The sequence below is a fragment of the Elephas maximus genome, chromosome 20, assembly GCF_024166365.1.
Source record: "Elephas maximus indicus isolate mEleMax1 chromosome 20, mEleMax1 primary haplotype, whole genome shotgun sequence".
In the NCBI taxonomy this organism is placed as follows: domain Eukaryota; kingdom Metazoa; phylum Chordata; class Mammalia; order Proboscidea; family Elephantidae; genus Elephas; species Elephas maximus.
The window spans coordinates 35,359,657-35,382,953 of NC_064838.1; the positions used below are offsets into that span (position 1 = coordinate 35,359,657).

The window sequence follows — 23,297 nt, forward strand, 5'->3', positions numbered from 1 at the left end:
TTTGGGTTCACCATTCAGATGTCTTCACAGGGGTTCTGAGTGTGGGCTCTGCAGCTGGCCTGCCTGGCTTTGAATCCCAGTTCCTTATTAGCTGTGTGTCCTCAGGCAAGTGATTTAATTTTTCTGTATCTCAGTTCCCTTGTTTGTAAAAATGAGGATAATACTAGTAACTGCCTCATAGGACTTTTGGGAGAATTAAATGAAGTCATGATGTATGTAGAACTCTTAGAACAGCATCTAAAATGCTCATTTACTTTTAATTATTATCATTATTTCTATTCACTCCCTGCCCCAAGCCCCAGCCAAACAGAGCGATTGGCTATTCCTTCTTCCTTGCCTCTATGCCTCTGTCCACACTGTTCCCTCTACATGGAGTGTTCTTCTCCAGTGAAAACCCTACTTATCCTTCAGTATGTTTTTCAAATGCTGCTTCCTCCATGCAGCCCTCCCCAATCCTCTAGCCATAAGGACCTGCTCTCACCTCTCAACTTTATGACGTTTTGTCCAAAGCTATCCCACAGTAAGATCTGGGTCCTCCTAGCCAGAAATGGGCCCTGGGATCATTTACTGGGACCATGGAAATTTCCAAGGGGCCTTCTCTTTGGGGTGAAGGGTGATGTTGGCAGGGGGTACCAGGGAGCCATCGGCCGAGGTGCTAATTTCCACTGACTATAAATAACTCTAGGTCTGAAACCACAGCAGAGGTCTGGAGTGTGCCAGGAGGAGTAAGATAATCGTTGTGGGGTGAGGGGAGCCTGTATAAATAACTTACCTGCCCCATTGGGGCCTCTCCTGTGACAGGCGGGCCTGGAGGGAAAGGCTGCTTCCTCTCTCTGGAGCTGACCTGGAGGGCTTTTGTGGGACCCAGGCTGGGTGGATGGGTGGGCAACTGAGGGTGCACTAACATTAGAGATGGTCCAAGCTGAAGTCACTGAGCAACATCACTCACCCCTCAGCCCATTTGACAGGTGAGGAAACTGAGACTCAGGGAAGGAAGTCATTGGAAATGGTGACCAGGCCTCTGGGCTTCTGGGAGCCAGAGAACTGTTGCCAGAGAACACTGTGGGGCCTGTTGGCTGCCAAGTGTGGTTCTGTCTTTGAAAGCCATGTGCACAGGGAAGGGCTGGTAGGCTGGGGCTGGGGCAGAGGGGCCAAGGGCACTGCCCAGCTTGGGCTGTGGTGGACCTCTGCCACGCCCCAGAGTTTCAGGTCACAGACTTTCAAGGGAAGAGGGATCTGGGGTCTGGTCACGAGCCAGCCACCCTCTGGCCAGTCTGATGTCTGCATTGCTGGGGCGGGGGCGGTGGCGGGGGGCGGGGGAGCTCAGGTGGTAAGTCTCAATTCTAGAATGCCTGAGTCTGGAGGGGCCTCAGAGACAACCCATCCCACCCTCTTTATTTTCCAGATGGGGAGCCTGGGACACAGATGTGGGGCTTGTAGAGGGTTCCAGGCAGTAAGAGCCAACTCAGGCTGGTCCCCAACTCTCCCCAGCCCAATGGGTCTTCTAATACATGAGGGGGTGGGCTGGGTGGCCTACACAGTCATATACACCCCCCTGGGACCCAGCACAAGGTCAGACCATGGCCAGAGTAGGGCTGCGGCAAGATGAACCTCCCCTGAGGCCCAACTGTGGGTCAGGCACTTTTGTGTGTTCTCTCATTTATTCACAGACCAATATGGACCCTGGGAGCTGGGTATTATTTGGATACTATCTACTCTGTTTTACAGATGTAAAGACCGAGGCACCAAGAACTTACAAGACCTGTCTGAGGTCACACAGTTTAGAGCAAAGCTGGGACGCAAACTCAGCCTTTTAGAAACTATACTTTAGCATATTTCTCCAGTATTAGAGGTTTTCAAAAAATTTTTATTTTTTTGAACTCTTGGTTTAAAAAAAAAAAAAAGAATCTTACAAGATGGTTCACAGGCAGAACAGGTCAAGGAGGAGCTGCTCTGGTCAAGGGTGGGGTGTGAAGCCCAGAGCCCCGCTCTGTGCCCTGGGCACCTCTGTGGACCTCAGGGCACCAGGGACCCCAGTATGAGAACCACTTCCCCAGCCCTCAGGTTCCCTACATTCGGTGAGTTCTTTGGCTCACCTGGCTCTGAAAGTTGGGCTATACTCATGCCCATTTCACACTCACTTGGATGGTGCAAACATAAAGACTGTCATCCGAGTGGACAGCCTGAAAAATCAACTAAAACACAGAGTCTAACAAAATCAATCCACAGTCCATGAGCTGGAGCCCTCTGCCCTTTGAGACACACCTCAGGCACAATAAAATTCTCACAGCTCCCCGTGCACACCCCAGTCCCTGCCTCAGGACCTTGGCTCCTGCTGGTCTCCCCCGGTCTGCGTATTCAACCTCCTCGTCCCTGCAGGCCTCCCTCAGAGGAGGCCTCCCCGACTCCTACCTCCCCACTTAGGCAGGGGTCATCCTCCTTCTACCTTAGGACTCAGCTCAGCCCTCTTGATGGAGAATTACTTTTGTCAATGGTGGCAGCAGATTGAGGAGGCTTTCTGTGCCGGCTCAGGAGCCAGACTGCCTGGGCACCACTCCTGGCTGAGCCACCTGACAGCAGTGGTACCTGAACCTCAATTTCCTCATCTGTAAACTGGGAATAATGACAGTTCCCATTTCATAGAGTGGTGCAAAGATTAAACGAGATAATGCCTGTAAAGCGCTCAGCAAGTTCAGTACGTGTTAACCAGTATCTAGTATCCCCACTGTGACCAGTATCCCAGCTAGAAACTGCTGTTACAGCTGGACTGGAAGTGTCTTCAGGGCCTAGGCAGCACCCCACTTTCCTGGGACTCTTTGGGGAACTCTCTGGGGAAGGGACTCTTCCCTCCTCCCTTGGTGGGATATCTGCTCGGCTGTGCTCCAGATGGAGGCCCTGGCTCCCTGCCCCTGGCTGCCATCTTTCCTAGTGGTCCCTGCCTGAGTTTGTTTCCTGTATGGCACCCTGGTCTCTGGACCAAGAGGGGATGTCCTCAAGGCATGTCCCTGTCTCGGTCCCCCACCTGTCCCATTTATAGCCACATGACGCAAATACTGGTTAACTGTGATTGCCTGAGAGGGCATATGGAACGTCTCTCCCCAGAGCACACAGGGCCCCAACCTGCACATAATAGGTGCATAACATAGATTTGTTCAACAATGAATGTGTGTCAGCCGACATCTCTACTTGGCATAATAGAGGCAGGGAAGCGATGGGGACGTTCACTGAACGGTGACATCCATGGGTTCCAGAGAAGGATGTGATTAGCATACTTAAAATTTTTTTTTTTTTACCGATGGGGAAACTGAGGCTCAGAGGGATGAAGTGACTTGCTCAAGGGTCTAAATGGTGGAGCTGGGACTCGAATTTAATGCTCTTCTCATTCCTTCTCTTTTCGGAGCACATGGTGGGTGGGCACTTAGTGTTTAGTGTTTAAAAAAAAAAAATTTTTTTTTTTTTTTTTAGTGCATGTTTATTCTGCAAAGCAAGGGTGCCTTCATAGTAAGAATCAGGCCCTACTCTTCCTCTCCGAGCTTTTGCTTCCTTATTGAGGGGCCACACCTTGTCTCAAGGAGCTGCTGTGAGGATCACAGGAGGCAACCCGTTGGAAGGGCTCGGCTCTGATAAGTTCACACACAGTAAATTCCAGCTCCCAGGTAGGACTCAGGCTCTGCACATGGGGGTGGCGGTGGGAGGGTGTCTGTCTAGACCCACCTATAAATGCTCCCTTCTCCACTCCCCTCTCTGGGTGCCTGACTGTGCAAAGCACCTCCCGGGTCACACAGAATCATTTGCGGGACAGAAGTCCCCCTTGTCCTGTGGACAGCTGCCCGGAAGCCCTGTGGACAGCCGCGGGCCAGGCTGTGGGTCAGGCCTGGTCTTTAACCATCCTGCACTTCCCATCCAGCCTTTGAGCTGTGTGCCCAGCAGAGACTCTGCAGCCCCAGCCTGGGGAAATCGATAGCACAGATCAATCAGCATGTGGATTTATTTTATCGATGATTCAGAAAGATGTGTGGGTGGCATTCTGGAAAGTGGAATAAGCAGCAGAGCTAGAATTTGAAGCAAGACAGGCTGGCATTGCATCTTCACTACTGCGATACCAAACTGTCCCAGCTTACCCGGACATGCCTAGTGTGTGTCTATTACCCTGGTGTAAGTATTAATAGTGCTATGGCTTGGCTGATATCTTTTATGGTCACCCTATACTTGGTGCTCCTGGATCGTCCCTCCTCAACTGCCTCCTCAATTCTATCTTATCTTCCATCCAGGCCAAACACTCTTAAGGGCATGGAGCATGTCCTCTATTCCTCCATGTCCTGCCCAGGACACAGCAGGAGCCTTCCACACACTAGGCTCATAAGCGTTAGTGGTTTGTGCCTCTGTAGCCTCCATTCTCTTCCATGGGTGGCCTCCCTTCCCCCAATGTCCATGTGGTCTGGAAGGGACTGACTTGCCCCCTCTGGGGTGAGCATATGACCCAGCCCTAACCTGTCTATTCCACCTTTAGCCACAGGATTAGTTCAGAAGTGGCCATATGACTGAAGGTGGCCCAATGAGAGTCTATTTTGGGATTTAAGGTGGAAACTATGAGAAAAGAAGTGTCTTTGGCTGCTGGAGTGGCCAGGACGAGAGGGCATTAACCTGAAGCTGCCAGACTCCCACGTGGGAAGGACCTGCCTGTGAGTGAAGCCAACACAGAGCACAGCAGAGGTGACAGACAGCAGGGGAGGGATGGATGAAGTTCTCATGACAGCATCTGAGGCCCTGGATCAAGCCACTCCTGAGGCCAGACTACCCCTGGGCTCCTCAGTTGCACAAGCGGTAAATTCCTTTGTGCACAAGCCAGTTTGTTATGGGTTTTCCATTAAATAAAGTCCTAATGGATAGAAATACTTAAGAAATACTGGAAGACAATGGTTTTCTTGCAGAAAATTTGCCAAGCACTCAGAACAGTGGAGAGTGAAAGTAGCACAATTCCCATTTTACAGATAAGAAAGCTGAGGTTGCCAAGAGTCTAAGTAACTTGCCCAAGGTCATGAACCTACTTACTGACAGAGGTAAAGCTGGGCCACCTTCCCAGTCTGCAGGTCTTCCCCTCCCCCACCCCTGCAGTTACTGAAGGCAGCTATATTTTCTCAGCTTCTTTTTTTTCTTACATGCTTTGATGAGTTTTCCTCCTCCAGTCTCACACCTGACAGAGTCCTGGGGCTTAAATGGAGCACCCACCACTTCATATGAAGGCTCCTCGGGGCAGGGACCCATCTCCGGTACTGTGGGTGTGTATCCTTTTTGGCCAGTGAAATTCCCCGTGTGGAAGCTGGTGTCTGAGCAGCCCCTGAATTCACCCTGCCTGGGACCTCGCTGGAGCCCTGATGGCATAGTAGTTAAGAGCTCAGGCGCTAACCAAAAGGCCAGCAGTTGGAATCCACCAGCTGCTCCTCGGAAGCCCTATGGGGCAGTTCGATTCTATCCTATAGGGCCGCTATGAGTTGGAATTGATTCCATGGCAACAGGTTTGGTTTGGGTTTGAGGACCCTGCTGAGTCTGTGGCAGCCTCGGTTTCCCGTCAACCCCTCAGTGGCCCAGTGATCCTTGGGTGACGGGACATATGGAGAGCTAGAACATCCACATGACAGATGCAAGGACCTCCATTTGCTGCTCTACCCCCTGATACCCAGCTGGCAGTGGCTCTCTGGAGACTGTGGGTCCCGTCAGGCTGGAGGGGTGTTCTCTTTTAACGTCTTACTTACATGCAACATGAAGCACGATCTGCCATGATCTGTCTCTCCCGTCCCCTCTCAGCCCCTCTCTCGCCACCACTTGGATAGGCGCACTTGTGTTCTGCTGCCATGGGATTCATGTAAAATTAACCGGAGGTTCCGTTTCACAGCTCTCTGGGGTATCCGATTCCTGCCCCACCCCTGCAGCGCCCCATCTTCCCCCTCTGACCCCTGCCATGCAAGGCTGCGAACGCCCAGACAGGGACCTGTGCATCCTGCCCTTTCGTTTGCGTATTTTTGATGCTGAAGGCCAGGTGTCAGAGATGGAAGGGACAAGGGCTGTGTGTGCCAAGTAGCTCAAGAAAACGCTGCTCTGGGGTTGCGGAAGCAAAGCCGATTGTTCCATGGGTGACGCAAGGTGTCCTGTGTCTTGTCCCAGCCCTGTAGCCTTCTGTCCCACACAGGGTGGCTCCAGGACATCTGCCCCTTCTTTCTGCCTCCCTTCCTTCTTTCTGCAAATATTTCTGGAGCCCCAGGCACTGTCCTGGTTGCTGGGGACAGGGTGGAGAATGACAAGCAGCCTCTGCCTCCAGGAGCTCACAGCTCACCCTCACACCCACTGCCCACCTTTCCAGCCTCACGGCAAAACTGCCTCCTCTGGGAAGCCTCTTCTGATAGCACATTAACCCTTCATTGGGCACCATACTATCTAATTGCCTAATCTTTCATGGGGATAAGGCCCATGCTTGTCATTTTTAAAAGGAAACACTTGGGTATGATAATAGAAACCAGTAGTTGTTGAGTTGATTCCCACTCATGGTGACCCCACGTGTTGAGTGTCAGAGCAGAGCTTCACTCCACAGGGTTTTTAGTGACTGCTTTTTCAAGAGTAGATCACCAGGCCTTTTTTTTGAGGGGCCTCTGAGTGGACGTAAACCTCCAACCTTTCAATTAGCAGCTGAGTGCACTAACTGTACCACCCAGGGTATAATAATAACAATGATGATGGACATAATTTTGTAAGTTCATCCTATGGTCTGCTGCGCACCATGCTAAGTCTTTTAGATGGATCATCTAATGTAATACATTATCCCCAGGAGGTGGGTGATGTTATTATTCCCATTTCACAGATAAAGCAACTAAGGTGCAACGAGGTTAAACTGAACCCCCCCCCCGCCAAAAAAAACCAAGACCATTGCCGTCGAGTCGATTCTGACTCATAGTGACCCTATAGGACAGAGTGGAACTGCCCCACAGAGTTTCCAAGGAGTGCCCGGTGGATTTGAACTGCTGACCTTTTGGTTAGCAGCCGTAGCACTTAACCATTACGCCACCAGGGTTCCAAATTCTCCCAGTGTCCCTCAAACAGTAAGCCCATCAGGATTTGAACTCCAGTCTCTGGGACTCTCCCGTCTGAGGCTGGAAGGGAGTGGAAGGAAAGGAGCAGGGGGAGACAAGCAGGGAAGGGCACTGACACCAGGTGGAACAGAAACAAGTAGTGGATGAGGAAAGGAAAGGATCACAGACTGGGTGTCCCCAAGACCGGGATTCCAGAAGGAAAACCCAATAATGCCAGCCTGGAGCGAGCTGAGCCCACGTTCTGTGTCCAGCAGCAGGCAGCGATCTGGATGGAAGTGGATTTCTCTTTGCTTCAAACCCCATCTCTTACTCGCAGAAATCTTTTTGCCTAAAAGTAGCTGGATGTAAATGGGAAGGCTAATTTATATTCTGTCCTATAGGGTTACTATGAGTTGGAATCAACTCGATGGCAATAGGTTTTTTTTGGGGCGGGGGGCAGCTTCCTGCAGCATGATTCAGAGAGGCAGAGGGTGTCGGGAGTGGTCAACCTGAGCCCCCCTCTGAAGCCGGCACAGCCCTGGACCATGTCACTTTTAAGTTGGGGCTGGAGGCCAGGCATCTCTCTAAATCAAAAGAGGTTCCCAGTTTCAATTCTGGTTCCACAAGGCAGGCCCCATGCTAAACATGAGGGAGGGTAAAGAAAGTTCCCTAACGGCTCCACCTACACAGGCCCTGTCAGACACTGAACACCTGGGGGGGCTGTTCCCAGGGTGACATACTGGGCTGATTTAGGGGACGTCAGCTTGGGGCTGTGGGACACCTGGGCCTGGTGCCTGATGAGCAGTGTTCAAAGTGGGGGTGACCTGGAGCCCTGTGCTCCTCGCCTGTAAAATGGGATAACAGCACCTTCTTCCTGGGGACCTCTGTGCTAAGGGATGCAGTAAAACAAGCTGCATGATGTGTTCCAGGGAGGAGTGGGTTCCAGCCCTTCCGGAGAAGGTGGCTGTGCATCCTTACTGATGGCTGAGTTTCCCCCGGAGCAATGACAGTCATAATGAAAACAGCAAGAACTGACATTCGCTGTGCACCTAGATGCCGGCCACTTGGCCTGACCTTATTCAATGTTCACAACCCACTTTACTGTTGGGAAAACAGAGGCACTTAGTCTCTGGGGCTTCGGGCTGAAGCCTAACACCTATACAGGACTACTCATGTATGAAGCGTTGCTCTAAGCTACTTCACTTTGTACTCACAACAACTCTATGTGGTGGCCACTAGTATTATCCCCATTGTACAGATGAGGAAACTGAGGTGCAGGGAGGTTGAGTAACTTGCATTTCCACAACTCGTAAGTGGCAGGTCTGGGATTAGAACCCAGGCTGCTCAAGTCTGGGGTTTATAGCTCTATGCTCCTCAGTTCCTCCCCAAACTTCTTCCTGCTGCACCTTCACCGTGGGACATCTTTCTAGGGACCAATGAGGCAGGGATATGCTTAATCTCTGATAGAATTTCCTCCTGGAATGAAGTACTTTCTCCTTTTCAGAAACCTTTCCCATCAGAGATCTCATTTGGTCCTCATGAAAAATAAGGAAACCAAGGCCCAGAGAGGTCAAAGACTGGTCCGAAGGCATCCAGGTGGCAGGTGGCAGAGCAATAGCCAGGGCTGTTAATACTCTTTCCATTTTACAGGTGAGAAAACTGAGTCTCCTTTGTTTTTCACGTAATGCCTAACTTCTTATAATTTCTGTGGAATTCTGTATAAGTGATGCTGCTCTATGCTATGAATCATGCCTTCCCTTCTCTCTCCTTCACAGCCCAGCTCAAACACTTTCTCCTCCAGGCAGCCTTGCTGAATCTCCATTACCCATCCACCTCACCTCTCCTCTGAGCCTAAAGCCCTACCTACACTTGGTCTTGATCGTCTGCTAATTTGGCTGATCAGCCACCCGGGAGCTGCTCCTTGTGGGCTGAGCACTCAGCGGCCACATGTCAGGGAGTCCCTGGACAGACGTTAAACGGTTATTCAGCCCTCCTCTATGACAGGCCCCAGGCTGGGTGCTGGAGGATCCCTGCCCTCAGGCATGCACTCCCGCCCCTCTGGCAGCAGTACAGAGTGGGGACACAATGAATCAACTGGCGGGGGCCCCACATAGTGCCGGAGCTTGGTCGTGTTTCCTCAGTGTGTCCCAGGGTCCAGAGAGCTTTTCAGTTGGGAGTGGTAGTAGGGGTAGTTTCTTAACCTGGTCCATGGCCCAGCTTCATGGGGGTCTGCAGACCAACTGATACTGTGTCACCTTGGTTGCACTGGTTGGCTGTCTTTCTGGGGAGAGGGCACAGCTCCCACTGGATCTCCACAGAGCCTGGGTCCAGAGATGTTTGAGAACCACTGCCTCATGGGAATTTCCTGGTCCCTATCCAAAAGGCAAAGTTCATTTGGGCAAACCCTGCCTCCCTAGGAAGCCAGGTGTGCAAGCCTGGTGGCACAGGTGACCATGGATCACCCTGCCAGGGGCTGGGGACCACATGTGGCTGGGACCCAGAAGTCCCCAACAGAGCCCCTCTCCCTTCTTAGGACCACATACGGCCATTTTCAAGTCCTGAGCTAGATCACACTGTGAAGAAAGGATGCTTACTCTCATGGGCCCCCCCCAAACAACAACAACAACAAACCAACCAATCAAACAAAAAAAGACCAAAACCACAACCACACAGCACCAAGGAAGAAGAAAATGTAGGTGCTCCTGAACATTTGCTAAGGCACAGCACATGAGCAAAATCGTCAGCAGGTCAGCCCATCTGGGAAGAAAGAACCAGTCTCAGCTCTTTCTCCTGACCCAGGAGGGGAGGGCCTCAGACAAGGATACAGACCCCCAGAGGTGCCAAGCCTAGCAGGGGTGTGGGCACCCAGTCACCCCTAGACTGATCGGCACACCTCGATGTGCAGCGTGGGTCAGAAGGCAACGCATTCAGGATGCATTGGCAGGGCTGCCCAGGGCAGGAGCTGGGGTGGGAGGGTTGCAGAGAGAATCGTTTGGATGCTGACTGCCTCCCAGGTTGTGGTCTATACCTGGGAGAGGGATTTTCACCCACTTGCTCTTAGAATAATTATGGCTGCCAGTTATTGAGTACTCACTGTATGTCTAACGCTGCACCAGGGACTGTGAGATAGGTGTTGGCCCGTTTTCCAGAGGTAGAAATTGAGGGTTCAAGCACGGACTCCCTGGGGGGTGCCAGGACACAGATTCATATCCACATCTTTTGGATTATGTAGAGAACCCTTCCCCCTCATGGCAGGAGGCAGCAGCTTGTGGCAGGTCAGTGTGGGGACGGGGACCCAATCTCTGATGTCCAAGCTGGCCTAATTCTCTCCCACTGCTGCCTTGTGGCAGACGGCCTAGCTTTGGTCCTTTCCATAGAATCCCCTAGAAACAGAAAGCCTCTCTCTCTTCGGAGAGCCCTGGCCTGCTCATTTTGGCAATGGAGAAAAAGTTCACACTCCCCTCTCCCCCATAGGATGGGACATGCCAGGGCATCTGTCACCCATCGCACAATGGCCCATCTCCCTGCCACCCTGTGCACCCAGTGGCCCCAGATCCCCAGCTAGAGTCTGGATTTGGAGAGCTGGGCACCATACCAATCTAGAGGCAGGGCTGGGGGAGCAGGCATTGGCTGCACGTGAGCAACACTGTGGCTCCATATCTACCCCCAGACGAGTAGATTCCTGAGGCCTGGGGAAGGGAGTGTGGGGTGGGGGCGGTTGGACCCCCGAGACCAACCACTGGGGGCTGAGAGGGGGCAGCAGGAGCCGGGTGAGCCTTGGTGCAGGCAGGGGAGGATCTGCTGCAGCCCTGCCTAGCTTCCCTCCTGCTCCACCTCTGAGGCAGGAGGCCTTCCATCCCAGGATGGACCCAAACTTTGTGGCTTTGGTGAGCTGCCCCTTCTGGCAGGTTTGGTACCTCCCTTTCCAGAAAACAGCTTTGCTCCAGCTCTGTCCGCTACCCCAGCCCCTTCTCTCTGCAGGGGTCTTGGGTCACACCTAGCACTTGATGAGGGAAAATGGAGGTCGGCTCCCTGGCCTCTCAGCTAGAACACACTAGAATGGCACCATTGGCTTTTTAGCCAGTGTCTGAGACATAAAAACCAATTGTTATTGACCGAGTCGACTTCTACTCATGGTGACCCCAAGTGTGTCACAGTAGAACTGTGTTCCATGGGGTTTTCAATAGCTGAATTTTTGGAAGTAGATCACCAGGCCTTTCTTCTGCGGTGCCTCTGGGTGGACTCGAACCTTCAACCTTTCAGTTAGTTGCACCACCCAGGGATTCCTAAATGAGACATGCCTGTTGTTCAATATTGCATATTGACTGTAGAGCCAACTTAGATGGGGGCTGTGGGCACTGTGACCGTGGGGTCAAGTCCCCCACCTACCTTCGACAGGCGAGGTCTTGAGGCGCCGGCAGATGGCTTCAGTGTCCCCATAGGTCTCCTTGATCTTGACCACAGCCTCGGTGCCCCGCAGCTCCATGAGGGAGCGGAGCTCCTCCATCGTGCACCCGAACTCGCCCCCATGGCTCGACTCATTTCTTTGGTTTTTGGAGTAAAAGTCGCTGTTGGTCATGTCACCCATGATTGCTGCAGTCCCTGCTTGGGGTGAGCCTGAAAGTCAGTGCTGGACAAGAGGCTGCTGGGAGATGGCTCCGTGTGGCTGTCCTCAGCTCAACCTCGCTGGATGACTTTGGTACCCTGCTGCCGAATCTGGGTCCCAGGGGTAGGGGGCGGCCAAGGTGGCCAAGGTGGTGAGCTCCAAGGGGTGTCCCCAGGTGCAGGACGAGGTCCAGGGGCCAGAGGGGCTCAGGGCTGCAGACCCAGGAGTCTCCATTCAGTGGCGCCCATGCTACTCCCCAGAGCTGGCATCTACATGGTCAGGGGCGGCTCCTGCGGGGGGAAGCACAGAGGGTGGATGAGGATCGGGTAGCAGCAGGCTTCTTGGGACAGGTGCTCGAGAATGCCCCAGAGCACATGCACACACACCCACCATACACACATACACACACATGCACACACATACACACCGACACCACAGACACACAGACATACATACACCCACATGTTCACACTCACACACACACGCCTGGACACACATACACATGCACACACACAAGTGCACACACACACACGTGCACAACATTCCAAATGGCACTCACTTTGTGCACAAATACCCTACCATGGGCATTTCGTACAACATCCTGTAACACCCCCGCACACACTGTAAACCTACATGGTGCCGGCACCCGCCTGAGCCTTCCACAACGCACCACGGGAAAGGCACAGCCTGGTACACCCTTATCATGCACACTAACAACAGACCACCATGACACCCTTCAGCCTAATAGGGCACTGTGCTCACACACACCCCGGGGTACACACACCCTCACGCACACACAGTTTAGGGTGCCCCCAACACCCAACCTGCTTACTTTTACACCCCCTCCCACAGGCCACCTGACACCTAGGTACACTCTGATGACACCCCTGTCACACATATCGTTGCACACAGCCACACTCCTAGGCTTACACTTTAACATTCCCACCACTTTTCTCCCAAATTACCTGCTCTCACAGCCCCTCTGTGCACACACAGACCCTAATTCCCTCTTTCTCTCATTATCCTCAACGTGTTCACCCACATCCCCATGCCCACACAATCTGGGGACCGCCCCCCCTTTCTCTCACACACAACCCCCAGACTCTACACACAGTTGCTTCCCCCCTCCACATCACCTACACTCACAGACCCACAGCCTCCTCCCCACACTCCCTCCCCACTCCCATTAGGCAGATGTGTGGGTGGCGTGGGGGTGGCTGGGAGAAAGCTGCCCACCTCCACTCACACCACAGCCCCCACCCACGTGCACCAAGCCCCCAGCCAGGCCAGAGAAGCCAGCTCATGCATATTCAGGGGAACATGGTTAAGCGGAGAGCTGGGTCCCAGCAGGAGCTCAGTTGGTCCACGGAGCCCTCACCTGGGGGATCCCCCCACAGTCAGCACCACGGACAGCTGCCGAAGCGTCCCTTTGGCGAGCCCAAGGAGGACGAGGGAGAGGCTGCTTCTCCCTGCCCGCCCGGACGCCCTCGCAGGAGCGCGGCATCTGCGGGGCTGCCAGGAGAGAATCCAATCCGCTCAGACACCCAACACCGCGGCCGGCCCGGCAAGCGTTGGGTGACAAAGGGCCCCTGCTGAGCTCGGCTGGGTCTGGCATGGGCGCCAGCCCCGCCCTGCAGCCGTGGACAGCTGGACCTCCTAGGCCCATGGCAGTGAGAAGGGAGTGCGGGAGGAGGGCAGACCGAGCCCCTCCCTCAGCCCCAACGCCTCCTTCCTCTCTTCTCTTCCTTGCCCTGGCTCTCTCTTCCACAATCCTGTCCTCTTTCACAGGAAAAACTTTAGCGCTAGAGGCATTTTAGAGTTAGTATCATTTTCCAAAGAGGAACCTGAAGCAGATAAGAGAAACGAGGCTAGTCCGGTGCTATAGAGCAAGAGAGTGCAGGAGCCCAAAGGCCGGCTACTCTCCCGACTCCTACCCCAGCGCTCTTTTCCCTCCCCCGTAGAGGGCACTCTCTCCTTTCTCTTTGAGAAGTGGAGGCTGGTAGTGGACTGTGCCAGACAGCCTTAAGAACAAAACAGGTGCAATCTGATCGATCTGGGTTCAAATCCCAGCTCTCCGAAATCCTGGCTGTGGGACCCTGGGCAAGCAAGTCACTTCACTTTTTGGTGCCTCAGTTCCCTCATTTGTAAAATGGGGATAATAATATTCACTGAGAGGCTTAGTGAGGGTAAAGAGCTCCCAGGTGCAATCTCTAAATTACACCCCCCCCAATTTAAAAATAAATATATGTTGATACAGGTGAAACATCAGCAGAAACGCCTTCCCTTCTTTTGTTCAGGTGCCTTATCAGAGGCTTTTCATATTTGTGGCACCTTGGAATGTCATTCTGCACCGCCTCTGGTGCTCCCTTGGACTTGTGCCCAGAGGCAAGTGCCCTTCTCCACCCTCCCCTCGCTAAACCTCTGTATTGATTCTTCTCTGTCTCCATGGTACTTCCATGCTTAAATCCAGTGTTTCCACCTGGGGTGTGGGCTTTTTAGTCACGTGTCAGGGGGTGCTAGGGTCCCAGGAAAATCCTGCCATGCCTTTCAGAAGAGGCAATTTTTTAATTAATTATTTTTATTGTGCTTAAGTGAAAGTTTACAGTTTGTTTCTCATACAAAAATTTATACACATATTACGTGACCCTAGTTGCTCTCCCTATAATGTGCACACTCCTTCTTTCCACCTTGTATTTCCAATGTCCTTTCAACCAGCTCCTGTCCCTTTCTGCCTTCTCATCTTGCTGCCCATTTAGTCTCATGTATCTATTTGAACTAAAAAGCACACTCTTCACCAGTATCATTTAATGTCTTATAGTCCAGTCTAATCTTTGTCTGAAGAGTTGGCTTCAAGAATGGTTTTAGCTTTGGGCTAACAGAGAGTTCAGGGGCAATGTCCTCTGGGGTCCCTTCAGTTACGGTCAGACCATTATATCTAGTCTTTCTACTAGAATTTGAGTTCTGCATCCCACTTTTGTCCTGCTCTGTCAGGAACCCTCTGTTGTGTTCCCTGTCAGGGCGGTCATTAGTGGTAGCCGGGCACCATCTAGTTCTTCTGGTGTCAGGCTGATGGAGTCTCTGGCTTCTGTGGCCCTTTCTGTCTCTTGGGCTAATATTTTCCTTGTGTCTTTGGTGTTCTTCATTCTCCTTTGCTCCAGGTGGGTTGGGACCAATTGATGCATCTTAGATGGCCACTTGCTAGCTTATAAGACCCCAGACAAGAAGGGGCAATTTTACTCAAGCATGCAGTGTTGTTAGCTGCCATCAAGTTGATCCCCGACTCATGGCGATCTCATGCACAACTAAATGAGGCACTGCCCAGTCCTGCACCATCCTGATGATTGGTTGCAGATAGGACCATTGTGATCCATAGGATTTCCATTGGCTGATTTTGAGAAGTAGATTGCCAGGCCTTTCTTGCTAGTCTTAGTCTGGAAGCTCCGCTGAAATCTGTTCAGCATCATAGCAATGTGCAAGCCTCCACTGGCAAATGAGTGGCAGCTACACATAGGGTACATTGGCTAGGAATTGAACCTGCATTTTCCTGCCTGAAAGACAAGAATTCCACCATGGAATCACCACTGCCCCCAAGGATGCAGTACCCCAGACCCAGTGCTATCGAGTTGATAAAAAAAAAAAAAAAAGATGCAGTAAATAGGAAGCATTAATTTTGCCCTGGGACCAGCAGGTGTCTTATGGAGTAGTGGTAAGATGGACATGATGCTTCAAGAAGAGACACAAGACACCAGAGACGTTGTGTGCTTAGTGCCCCCACCTTGATTCTGCAGGACTGTCCATGCTCCTTGGCCATTTGAGCAAGCACCATCCCCAGAACCCGTGGGTTTTGGCCCCAAGAATGTATCCCAGGGGGAAGCAGGTGGGGGCAGGCCAAGGATGTCTCAATAATAATAACAACAACAATAACCACCCCCACCATTTCTTGAGCATCTACTATGTGTCAGGCCCTGTATCAGAACTCTGTGTGTAGTGTGGCCAGAAGGCAAATTCTAGGAGGGCAGGGAGTTAGTATGCTTTGTTTGCTGCTGTAGCTAGACAAGTGCCTGGCTTTGTCTCAGCAAACATATGTTGAATTAATAAATATTGAATAAAAAGCAAGCAAATAATATCTTATTGAGCTCCCACAGCCCTGTTAGGTGGGTACCATAATTATGCCCACTTTATAGACAAAGAGAATAAAGCTCAGAAGGGTGAAGTCATCTGCCCAAGGTCACACAGCGGGGAAGTGTCAGGGTGTGGAAGATCTTTTTATCTTGAGACCTTGGGCTCTTGTCCAGAGCCCCATAAGAAAAGTCTGGTTGTAGCCCAGTCCAGGATGCTGAATCTCCCTGGGCACAATGGCGGCATTTGTGATTTGGACTGAATGTTTCCCTTCCCAAGTTAGGCGTTAGTGGAGGTCCTCGAAGTGGCCCTGTCCCCAATCTAGAACCAGGTGCAGGAGGCAAGGGGAGACCTCTCAGAACATGTGAGACCGTCGCTCAGGGATGGCTGAGGCCCCAGGCCCAATGCAGGGAAGGAGCAGGGACTTCTGTGTTAAGCAGCGCCCTTCCCACTGCCTGCTCAATGTAAATGTGTTTTGTGTAAGTTCAGGAGCCTGGAGAGAGAAAAAGCAATAGCCAAAGCAAAACAAGGATAGACCAAGGCACACAGGGTGCAGAGCCATCAGGGGAGAAGGAAGAAAATGAGGCTAGGGCCCTTCAGGCCAGTGCAGCTGCTTGGGGTTAAGAAGAAAGAGAGTCTAGGAGGCTCTGGGAAGGGTGGGGCCCAAGCTCGACAGGGCAGGGGCTGGGGAGGTGATTTTACTGGGAACCTTCCAGAACAGGCTTTGGTTCCTCAGGGACAAGAGCTGAGATGAGGAGATGCAGGCCCTCTGTCCAGAAGAAACTCAGAACTGACCTGGAGCCCCAGAGGCCTCACCCCTCAGCACTTAACCAAGCATGGCCAGGAGAAGGCAAAGCCTGGTGAATGCTTATGACAGCAGACCTGCCCTAAATATACTGGTGTAGTCAAAAGGTCACTCTGCGACCCAGAGCTAGTCACTTAGCTTCTTTGAGTCTTAGTTTCATCATCTACAACTTGGGGATGATAATGTATAACTTATAATAATATATATAATAAAAATACATACTATATAGTTTTTTTTTTTTTTTTATATAGTATATTATATACTCTACTACTACCAGGCTGTCAGTTTGTTGTACTGGGGGACTTGCATGGTGTGTGATGCTGGAAGCTATGCCATTGTTATTTCAAATATCAGCAGGGTCATCCATGGTGGACAGGTTTCAGCAGAGCTTCCAGACTAAGATAGACTATGAGGAATGATCTGGCAATCTACTTCCAAAAATTAGTCAATGAAAACCCCACAGATCACAAGAGAATATGTCCATTACAGTCTGGAAGACGAGCCCTTTAGGTTGGAAGGCACTCAAAATACACAGCGATTGCAACGATGGACTCAAACATAACAACGATCTCGAAGATGGCAGTGAACAGCGCGACATTTCATCCTGGTGTACATGGGGTCTCCAGGAGTCGAGCTGACTCAGTAGCAACAACAACCTACAATATACTGCATTACCGAGTACTTAATTTTTTTTTTTTTTTTTTTTACTGTGTGCCAGGCACTCCAAGTGCTGTGAGGGAGCAATATTTCAGAAATGCTGTAGGAGTTAAGAGCAGGGGCTCTGGAAGCCACAACTTCTAGGTTCAAATTCTGGCTCCTCCACCACCCAACTGAATGGGAGGCAAATTGATTTTACCTCCACTATCTTAAAAAAACAAAGGAAAATCATAGTATCTGCCTCATAGGTGTTATGAGGCGTAAATGAGATCTTTCATGTAAAATACTTAGAACCGAGCCCAGCACAGGGAAAGCAGTCAACAAATGCTACTGATTCGGGTACCAATGTACACAATCACTTTACGTGATAGGTAGTCTTGTTACCTACAGGACAGATGAGGAAACTGAGGCCAAGAGAGGTAAAGCAGTTTGCCCAAGGTCCCATGGCGAGCAAGTGGCAGAACTGTGACTTGAACCCAGACAGCCTGGCTCCAGAAACACATTCTTTATCAGGATGCTTTGCTACTTCCCCTGGCAAATTTCCCTCCTGGGGTGCTTATGGTGCTTAAATGAAACACTGTATGTGAACCAAAGGGCTTTACAAATCACAAAGGACTTTCTAAACCCAAGGTGCTGTTTTCTATATGTCCCTGGGCTGCCTGTGGCTTGGCTTACAGGCACCGATAATTACATCTCTGACGACATCTGCTCTGAGAATCGCTAGCAGCAATTATGTCTGTAATGGCAACAGTAGACATGAGTTAATAGGCTACTGTAGATTTTAATGGCTATTGTGTTAAGTTGAACAATGATCTTCAACCATCTATCCGCCCGCCCATCCATCCATCCATCCATCCGTCCGTCCGTCCGTCCTCCCATCCATCCATCCATCCATCCATCCATCCATCCATCCATCCATCCATCCATCCATCCATCCATCCATCCATCCATCCATCCATCCATCCATCCATCCATCCATCCATCCATCCATCCATCCATCCATCCATCCATCCATCCATCCATCCATCCATCCATCCATCCATCCATCCATCCATCCATCCATCCATCCATCCATCCTCCCATCCATCCTCCCATCCATCCTCCCATCCATCCTCCCATCCATCCTCCCATCCATCCTCCCATCCACCCAATAATTGCTTTTTGGGCACCTACTCTGTGCCAGGCATTGAACAATAGAGATATGGTTTCTGCCCTCCAGGAGATGACAGTGGGAAATAAAGACAATTAAGTGAGTGATTTCCATGATCTGATAGGTTTGCCATGATGTGGAGTCCCAGGTGCAGGAAGATGTAACCTAGCCCAGGGTATCAAGGTATCAAGGCAGGCCTTCCTCTCAACAGCAAGTAAGGAATATAAATACAAATATATATATATATATATATATAATTTTTCCCCCTCCTTTCCTGCAGGTTAAGCAGGACTTAAAAGCCAAAAGATGAACCAGGAAGAAACCAAAGTATTCAGCTGTCAATAAAAGGTTGGGAGGGATGAAGAAGTGTGCAGGAAGGGACAGGTGTGCACATGTATGGAGGAAGGAAACTTGGGGATCACAAATTCAATTAAAAGTCGGGTCTCTGCCCCATGTAGGTGATTGAACCTAAACTTCCTTCTCTGAGATTTCCCATGTCAGCTACCTTTTCTGATGAAGCTCGGAGGCCCACTGCCCTCCATCCCCCAGTTTCCCCTCTTCATAATGAGGGACATGGGTGTGAGGCTGAAACTGGAGCAGTCCAAACTTCATGTGATCCACCATTTGATTGTGGAGGGATTAAATTAGCTGTGTGACCTTGGAGAAGTTACCTAACCTTTCTGGGCCTCATCTGAAAAGTAGGCATGACTGAATCTGTTTTACAGGTTGCTGTGAGGACCCAGTGGGACCCCCTGGGCAGGGGCAGTCAGTGTGGCTCCTGGCCCTGGCTGACAGGCCACAACGCTGGCTTCCCTCCTCCCTCCTGCTATTAGTGAGTGTGTGTTCCTCATGGTTGAGATGAGGTTCCTTTGCAGCCAGTTCTCAGCACTGCAGGCGAGGTCACCCTCCCCCTAAGCAATGGGCAAATGGGCCTGGTCAGGGCATGCAGCCAATCCTGGGCCCAGAGAGGCTGGGCAACATGCTTGGGGTCATAGAACCAACCAGGGCCAGAGCCCAGTGAGAAACCCTGCTGCCCTGCTTTCCAGGCTCTATGTAGGGTGACCCTGAACAAGTCCCTTTTCTCTGTGGGCCTCATTTTCCCCATGTGGAAAGTGAAGGGATTGGACTAGTGTTCTCTGGGGTCCCTTCAGGCTCTGACACACCAGGGCCTTCAGAATCCAGGAGAAAATTCTGACAATATTGGATTTATGCATTTTGGTTTCATCTTATTAGCATTTAAATGACTGCATTGTTACATTTCAATAACTCAGGAATAGGTTAGGGGCAGCTTAATAAAAAGGCTTTGCCAGGAGGGATGCTGGCAGAGGAAGGAGCAATATATATATGTATGGAGTTAATTTAACAAAGAAGGACTCTATCTTTTGAAGGAAGGCTTAAAAAATAAAAGCCCAAACCAACAGCTTTTCAAATCCTAACCAAAGGATTGTCGCTGGGATGATCACAAATGAATCGTGTGCTAAAAGTAACTTTCAGATGCCAAATCCTTCTGTTTTAAGATGTGCTAAATTTAAATGGCACCTTAATATGTATTTTTAAAGTCACCTTTTCCTTTGAATTGTCCCTGGCAGCAATGTCGGATGTGGGGACACAGGTCTGGTCCGGAGAGCCCAGGAAATGCTGGTTGTTTGACTTGGGCGAGGCTCTTCACCTGTCTGTGCCTCAGTTTCCTCCTCCCCAAATAGAGACAACCACGCTGTGTGCCTCATAGGGTTTGTAAGGATTAGCTGAGATCAAGCTTAGCACCATTCTGGGCAGGGAGGAAGCACTTATTGAATGGCATCTGTTCTTACTATGATAATTTAACTCATTCCCCTGCCTCTAGCCTCTGCTAACCAGGCTGTGCTACGAGGGAACTCAGACCTGCCCTTGCTGTGCCTACAGGGCTCCCTGTCATCTCTCCTAGGGCTGGGGAAGGGCTCTAGCCTGTTGGGCGTCATACAAAGCTCATTTTCTCCCTGCCCTGGTCTTGACCCACCATCCATCTGTTAGTTTGTTGTACTGTGGGTGGCTTGCATGTTGCTGGGTCCTCGCCCATCTCCAAATGTGCAAGCCCCACAATGTGTGTACATGTGTGTGCATTTGTGTTTGTGTGTGTGTGTGTGTGTGTGTGCACCAGAGCTGACAATGACAATCTCAGCTCTGAATTCCCACAGTCAGGGAGAGAGAATGGGGAAGGAGGGAGGGAATTAAAAATGAATACCTCAGAAGTGAATTTAGTGCTATTTTTAGAAAACTCCTATCCTGTTAACCAGAAAAGGAAAATCTTTAAAAAGAAAAAATCTAAACACATAAGCTGCTGTGCATCTGCCTCAAAGGCACAGGTGGCAGAAAGCAGGGCCAGGGGTAAGCACTTGGGTATTCAGAGTTTCTTGGGTAGCTTCTAACACTTGTGGTTGTTCTGAGGGAGGGTGGGTCTAGCCTTTAGCTGCCCACTAGAGTCAACTCCATACCCTGGCCCCTTGGTCTCCAGAGAAGCTGTCAATGTTGGATGTCAGGAAGAATCTTCCATTTCTGGTCATTCAGGCTTCTCACATACCCACCCATCTACTCACCCACCTACCTATCAATCTATGAGTCCACTCATCTATCCATCAGTCCACTCATTCGTCTGTCCACCCATCTACCCATTCATCCATTTGTCCACCCATTCACCCACCAATCCATCAGTCCACTCATCCATCCACCAATCCATCAGTCCACTCATCCATCCATCTGCCCACCCATCCACCAATTCATCCATCCATCAGTCCATCCACCCATCCATCATCAGTCTACCCACCCACCCATCCACCCATCCATCCATCCTTCCATCCATCCATGGACTCATCCATCCAGTAATCCTAAAGAGGTGCATCTCAGACCCCTGGGATTCTGAGAAGAGGAAAGATGCTCAGACTCTCCTTTCTGCTGGTTAAGGTCTGCTCACTCTGCCACAAAGAACTTCCAAATAACCTACGGTCCGGGGTTGCAGGTTGACTCAAGTGACTCCTGCACAACTTTTCCTTCAGATTTTGGGAGTATGTAACCAAAATGGCCCTCGCTTAGGACCCAGATCTGCGCAGTCCCAATCTTGGCACAGACACTCATATTACTGGTGACTGCTTATCCAATGCTGTCCATGGGCTTTGTGGGATTGCTATGCCTACTTTATAGGCCAGGAAGCTGAGGCTTGGGGAGGGTGTGCCACTTGGCCAAAGCTATCTGGGCAGAACTTGGCATAGTTTAAGTATGTCTGCTTGATTCCAAAGCCTCTGTCTTTTCTTTATGACCTATTGCCCCTCACTAGCTTGCTATGTGGCTTTGGACCACGTATCCCCACACTATGCGTCAGTTTTGTCTTCTGTATTTTTTTTTTTTTAATGTGAGGAGGTGGTCTGACAGATACTCAGTCTGAAAGGGTCATTTAAGTGCCATCCCCAAGGACTCTCCCATCACCTGACACTTGCTTCTCTGGGCACCCCACTTCTCTGGCTTCCTTGCCACCCCTCATCCCCAGCAGGAGTGGACATCCTGATTGCGGCCGAATCCTGCTTGGTTGGAGGTCTCAGGAAGGAGTAATGCCCTGGAACCAGGAGTCATGAGCTGATCCAGATTCACTGGCTGCCCCTCCCTGGGCCTCTGCATGCGATGTCTGCCTTCCAAGATTTATGCCCTTTATGGGCTCCATATTTAGAAATCTCCCCTTTGAAAAAATCCTTGAGAGTTTTCTGAGTAGGCTAACACAGCAAAGCCACTGGCAGACAGAGGCAGGAAAGCCTCGTTGAGACAGGGAAGGGTTGGGGAGGCTTCACTCTGGGCTGCAAGGGCAGGGCATGCAGGGGAGACCTAGGGTGAGAAGAACAGGAGATGCAGTCAGAGGAAGAACAGGGTGACATGTGGGGCCTTGTGGTTCACTGTGAGGACTTTGGCTTTGCTCTGAGTGGAATGGAGAGGGGGTCATGCAGGGTTCTGAGAGAAGACCATCATAAGTGGAGCCATGTAAGCCATAAAAGGAGCCATGTAACTGTTACATGGGGAACAAAGATGGATACAGAGAGCCTGATTAGAAGGCTACTGTAATGATCCAGGCAAAAGATGGTGGTAGGTTGGATCAGAGTGGAGGTGGAGAGAAGTGAATAGATTTTGGAGGTATTTTTAAGGTTGAGTCAACAGAACATGCTGACAGTCAGAATGACGGATGTAAGAGACAGGGGCCAGCCTTGGGACCTTCTCATTCCTTGGAAGGCAGGATTTCCAAGACAGAGTTTGGGGCTTAATTTTATGCTGTCTTGAAACTGGCATTGTGGATTGGGTGCTCTGAAGGATCAGAACAGCCGCACACAACCCAGGGCCCTCTATAACACTTGGCTTAGGGAAGGGCCCAGAGTAAGCCTCACTCAAGACTTGTGACTGGCTTGGCCTCTCACCAGGGTGTACACACACACACACACACACACACACACACACACACACTCTCTCTCTCTCTCTATCTCTCTGTCTCTGTCCTAAGGACCCTCCAGACTCTCTCACATTTCTTTCTCCACCTGCCCTCTTGTTTGCAATTTCTACTATGAAGCACAGAGTTCTCTGCTTTGTCAGCGCTCTGGCCACATGAAACAGGTCACTAGTTGATAGATGAGTCCTCTGGCTTCACCTCTGACCATGCAGGGTTGGGGCCTAGGGAACTGTGTCTGGGGAGGAGATGCTGATGGATGAGCGGAGGTGATGCTGGGGAGGGATTGGGTGGCTGAGGTCAGGGAACCTGATCACTGCAGGTCCCCCTCTCACCCTGAAGGCTGATCAGCACAGGCTGGGAGTGAGAGATGTCCATGCAGTCCTCGTGCTGACAGTGCTCCTGGGGAGCTGTCATCACTGGGAGCTGTCCCCAAGGCCACAGTG

General features: G+C 51.0%; 1 protein-coding gene across 6 annotated transcripts in view; it reads right to left on the reverse strand.

Moving 5' to 3' along the window:
* Positions 1 to 23,297, reverse strand: part of ATP2B2 (ATPase plasma membrane Ca2+ transporting 2) — a 464,478-nt gene that overhangs the window by 140,078 nt on the left and 301,103 nt on the right. For all 6 annotated transcript variants that reach the window (XM_049862310.1, XM_049862309.1, XM_049862313.1 and 3 more), the window contains one exon: positions 11,451 to 11,957. In XM_049862310.1, coding sequence (XP_049718267.1) covers positions 11,451 to 11,649 — 199 coding nt within the window. In that variant the 5' untranslated portion in view covers positions 11,650 to 11,957. The remainder of the gene's footprint in view (positions 1 to 11,450; positions 11,958 to 23,297) is intronic.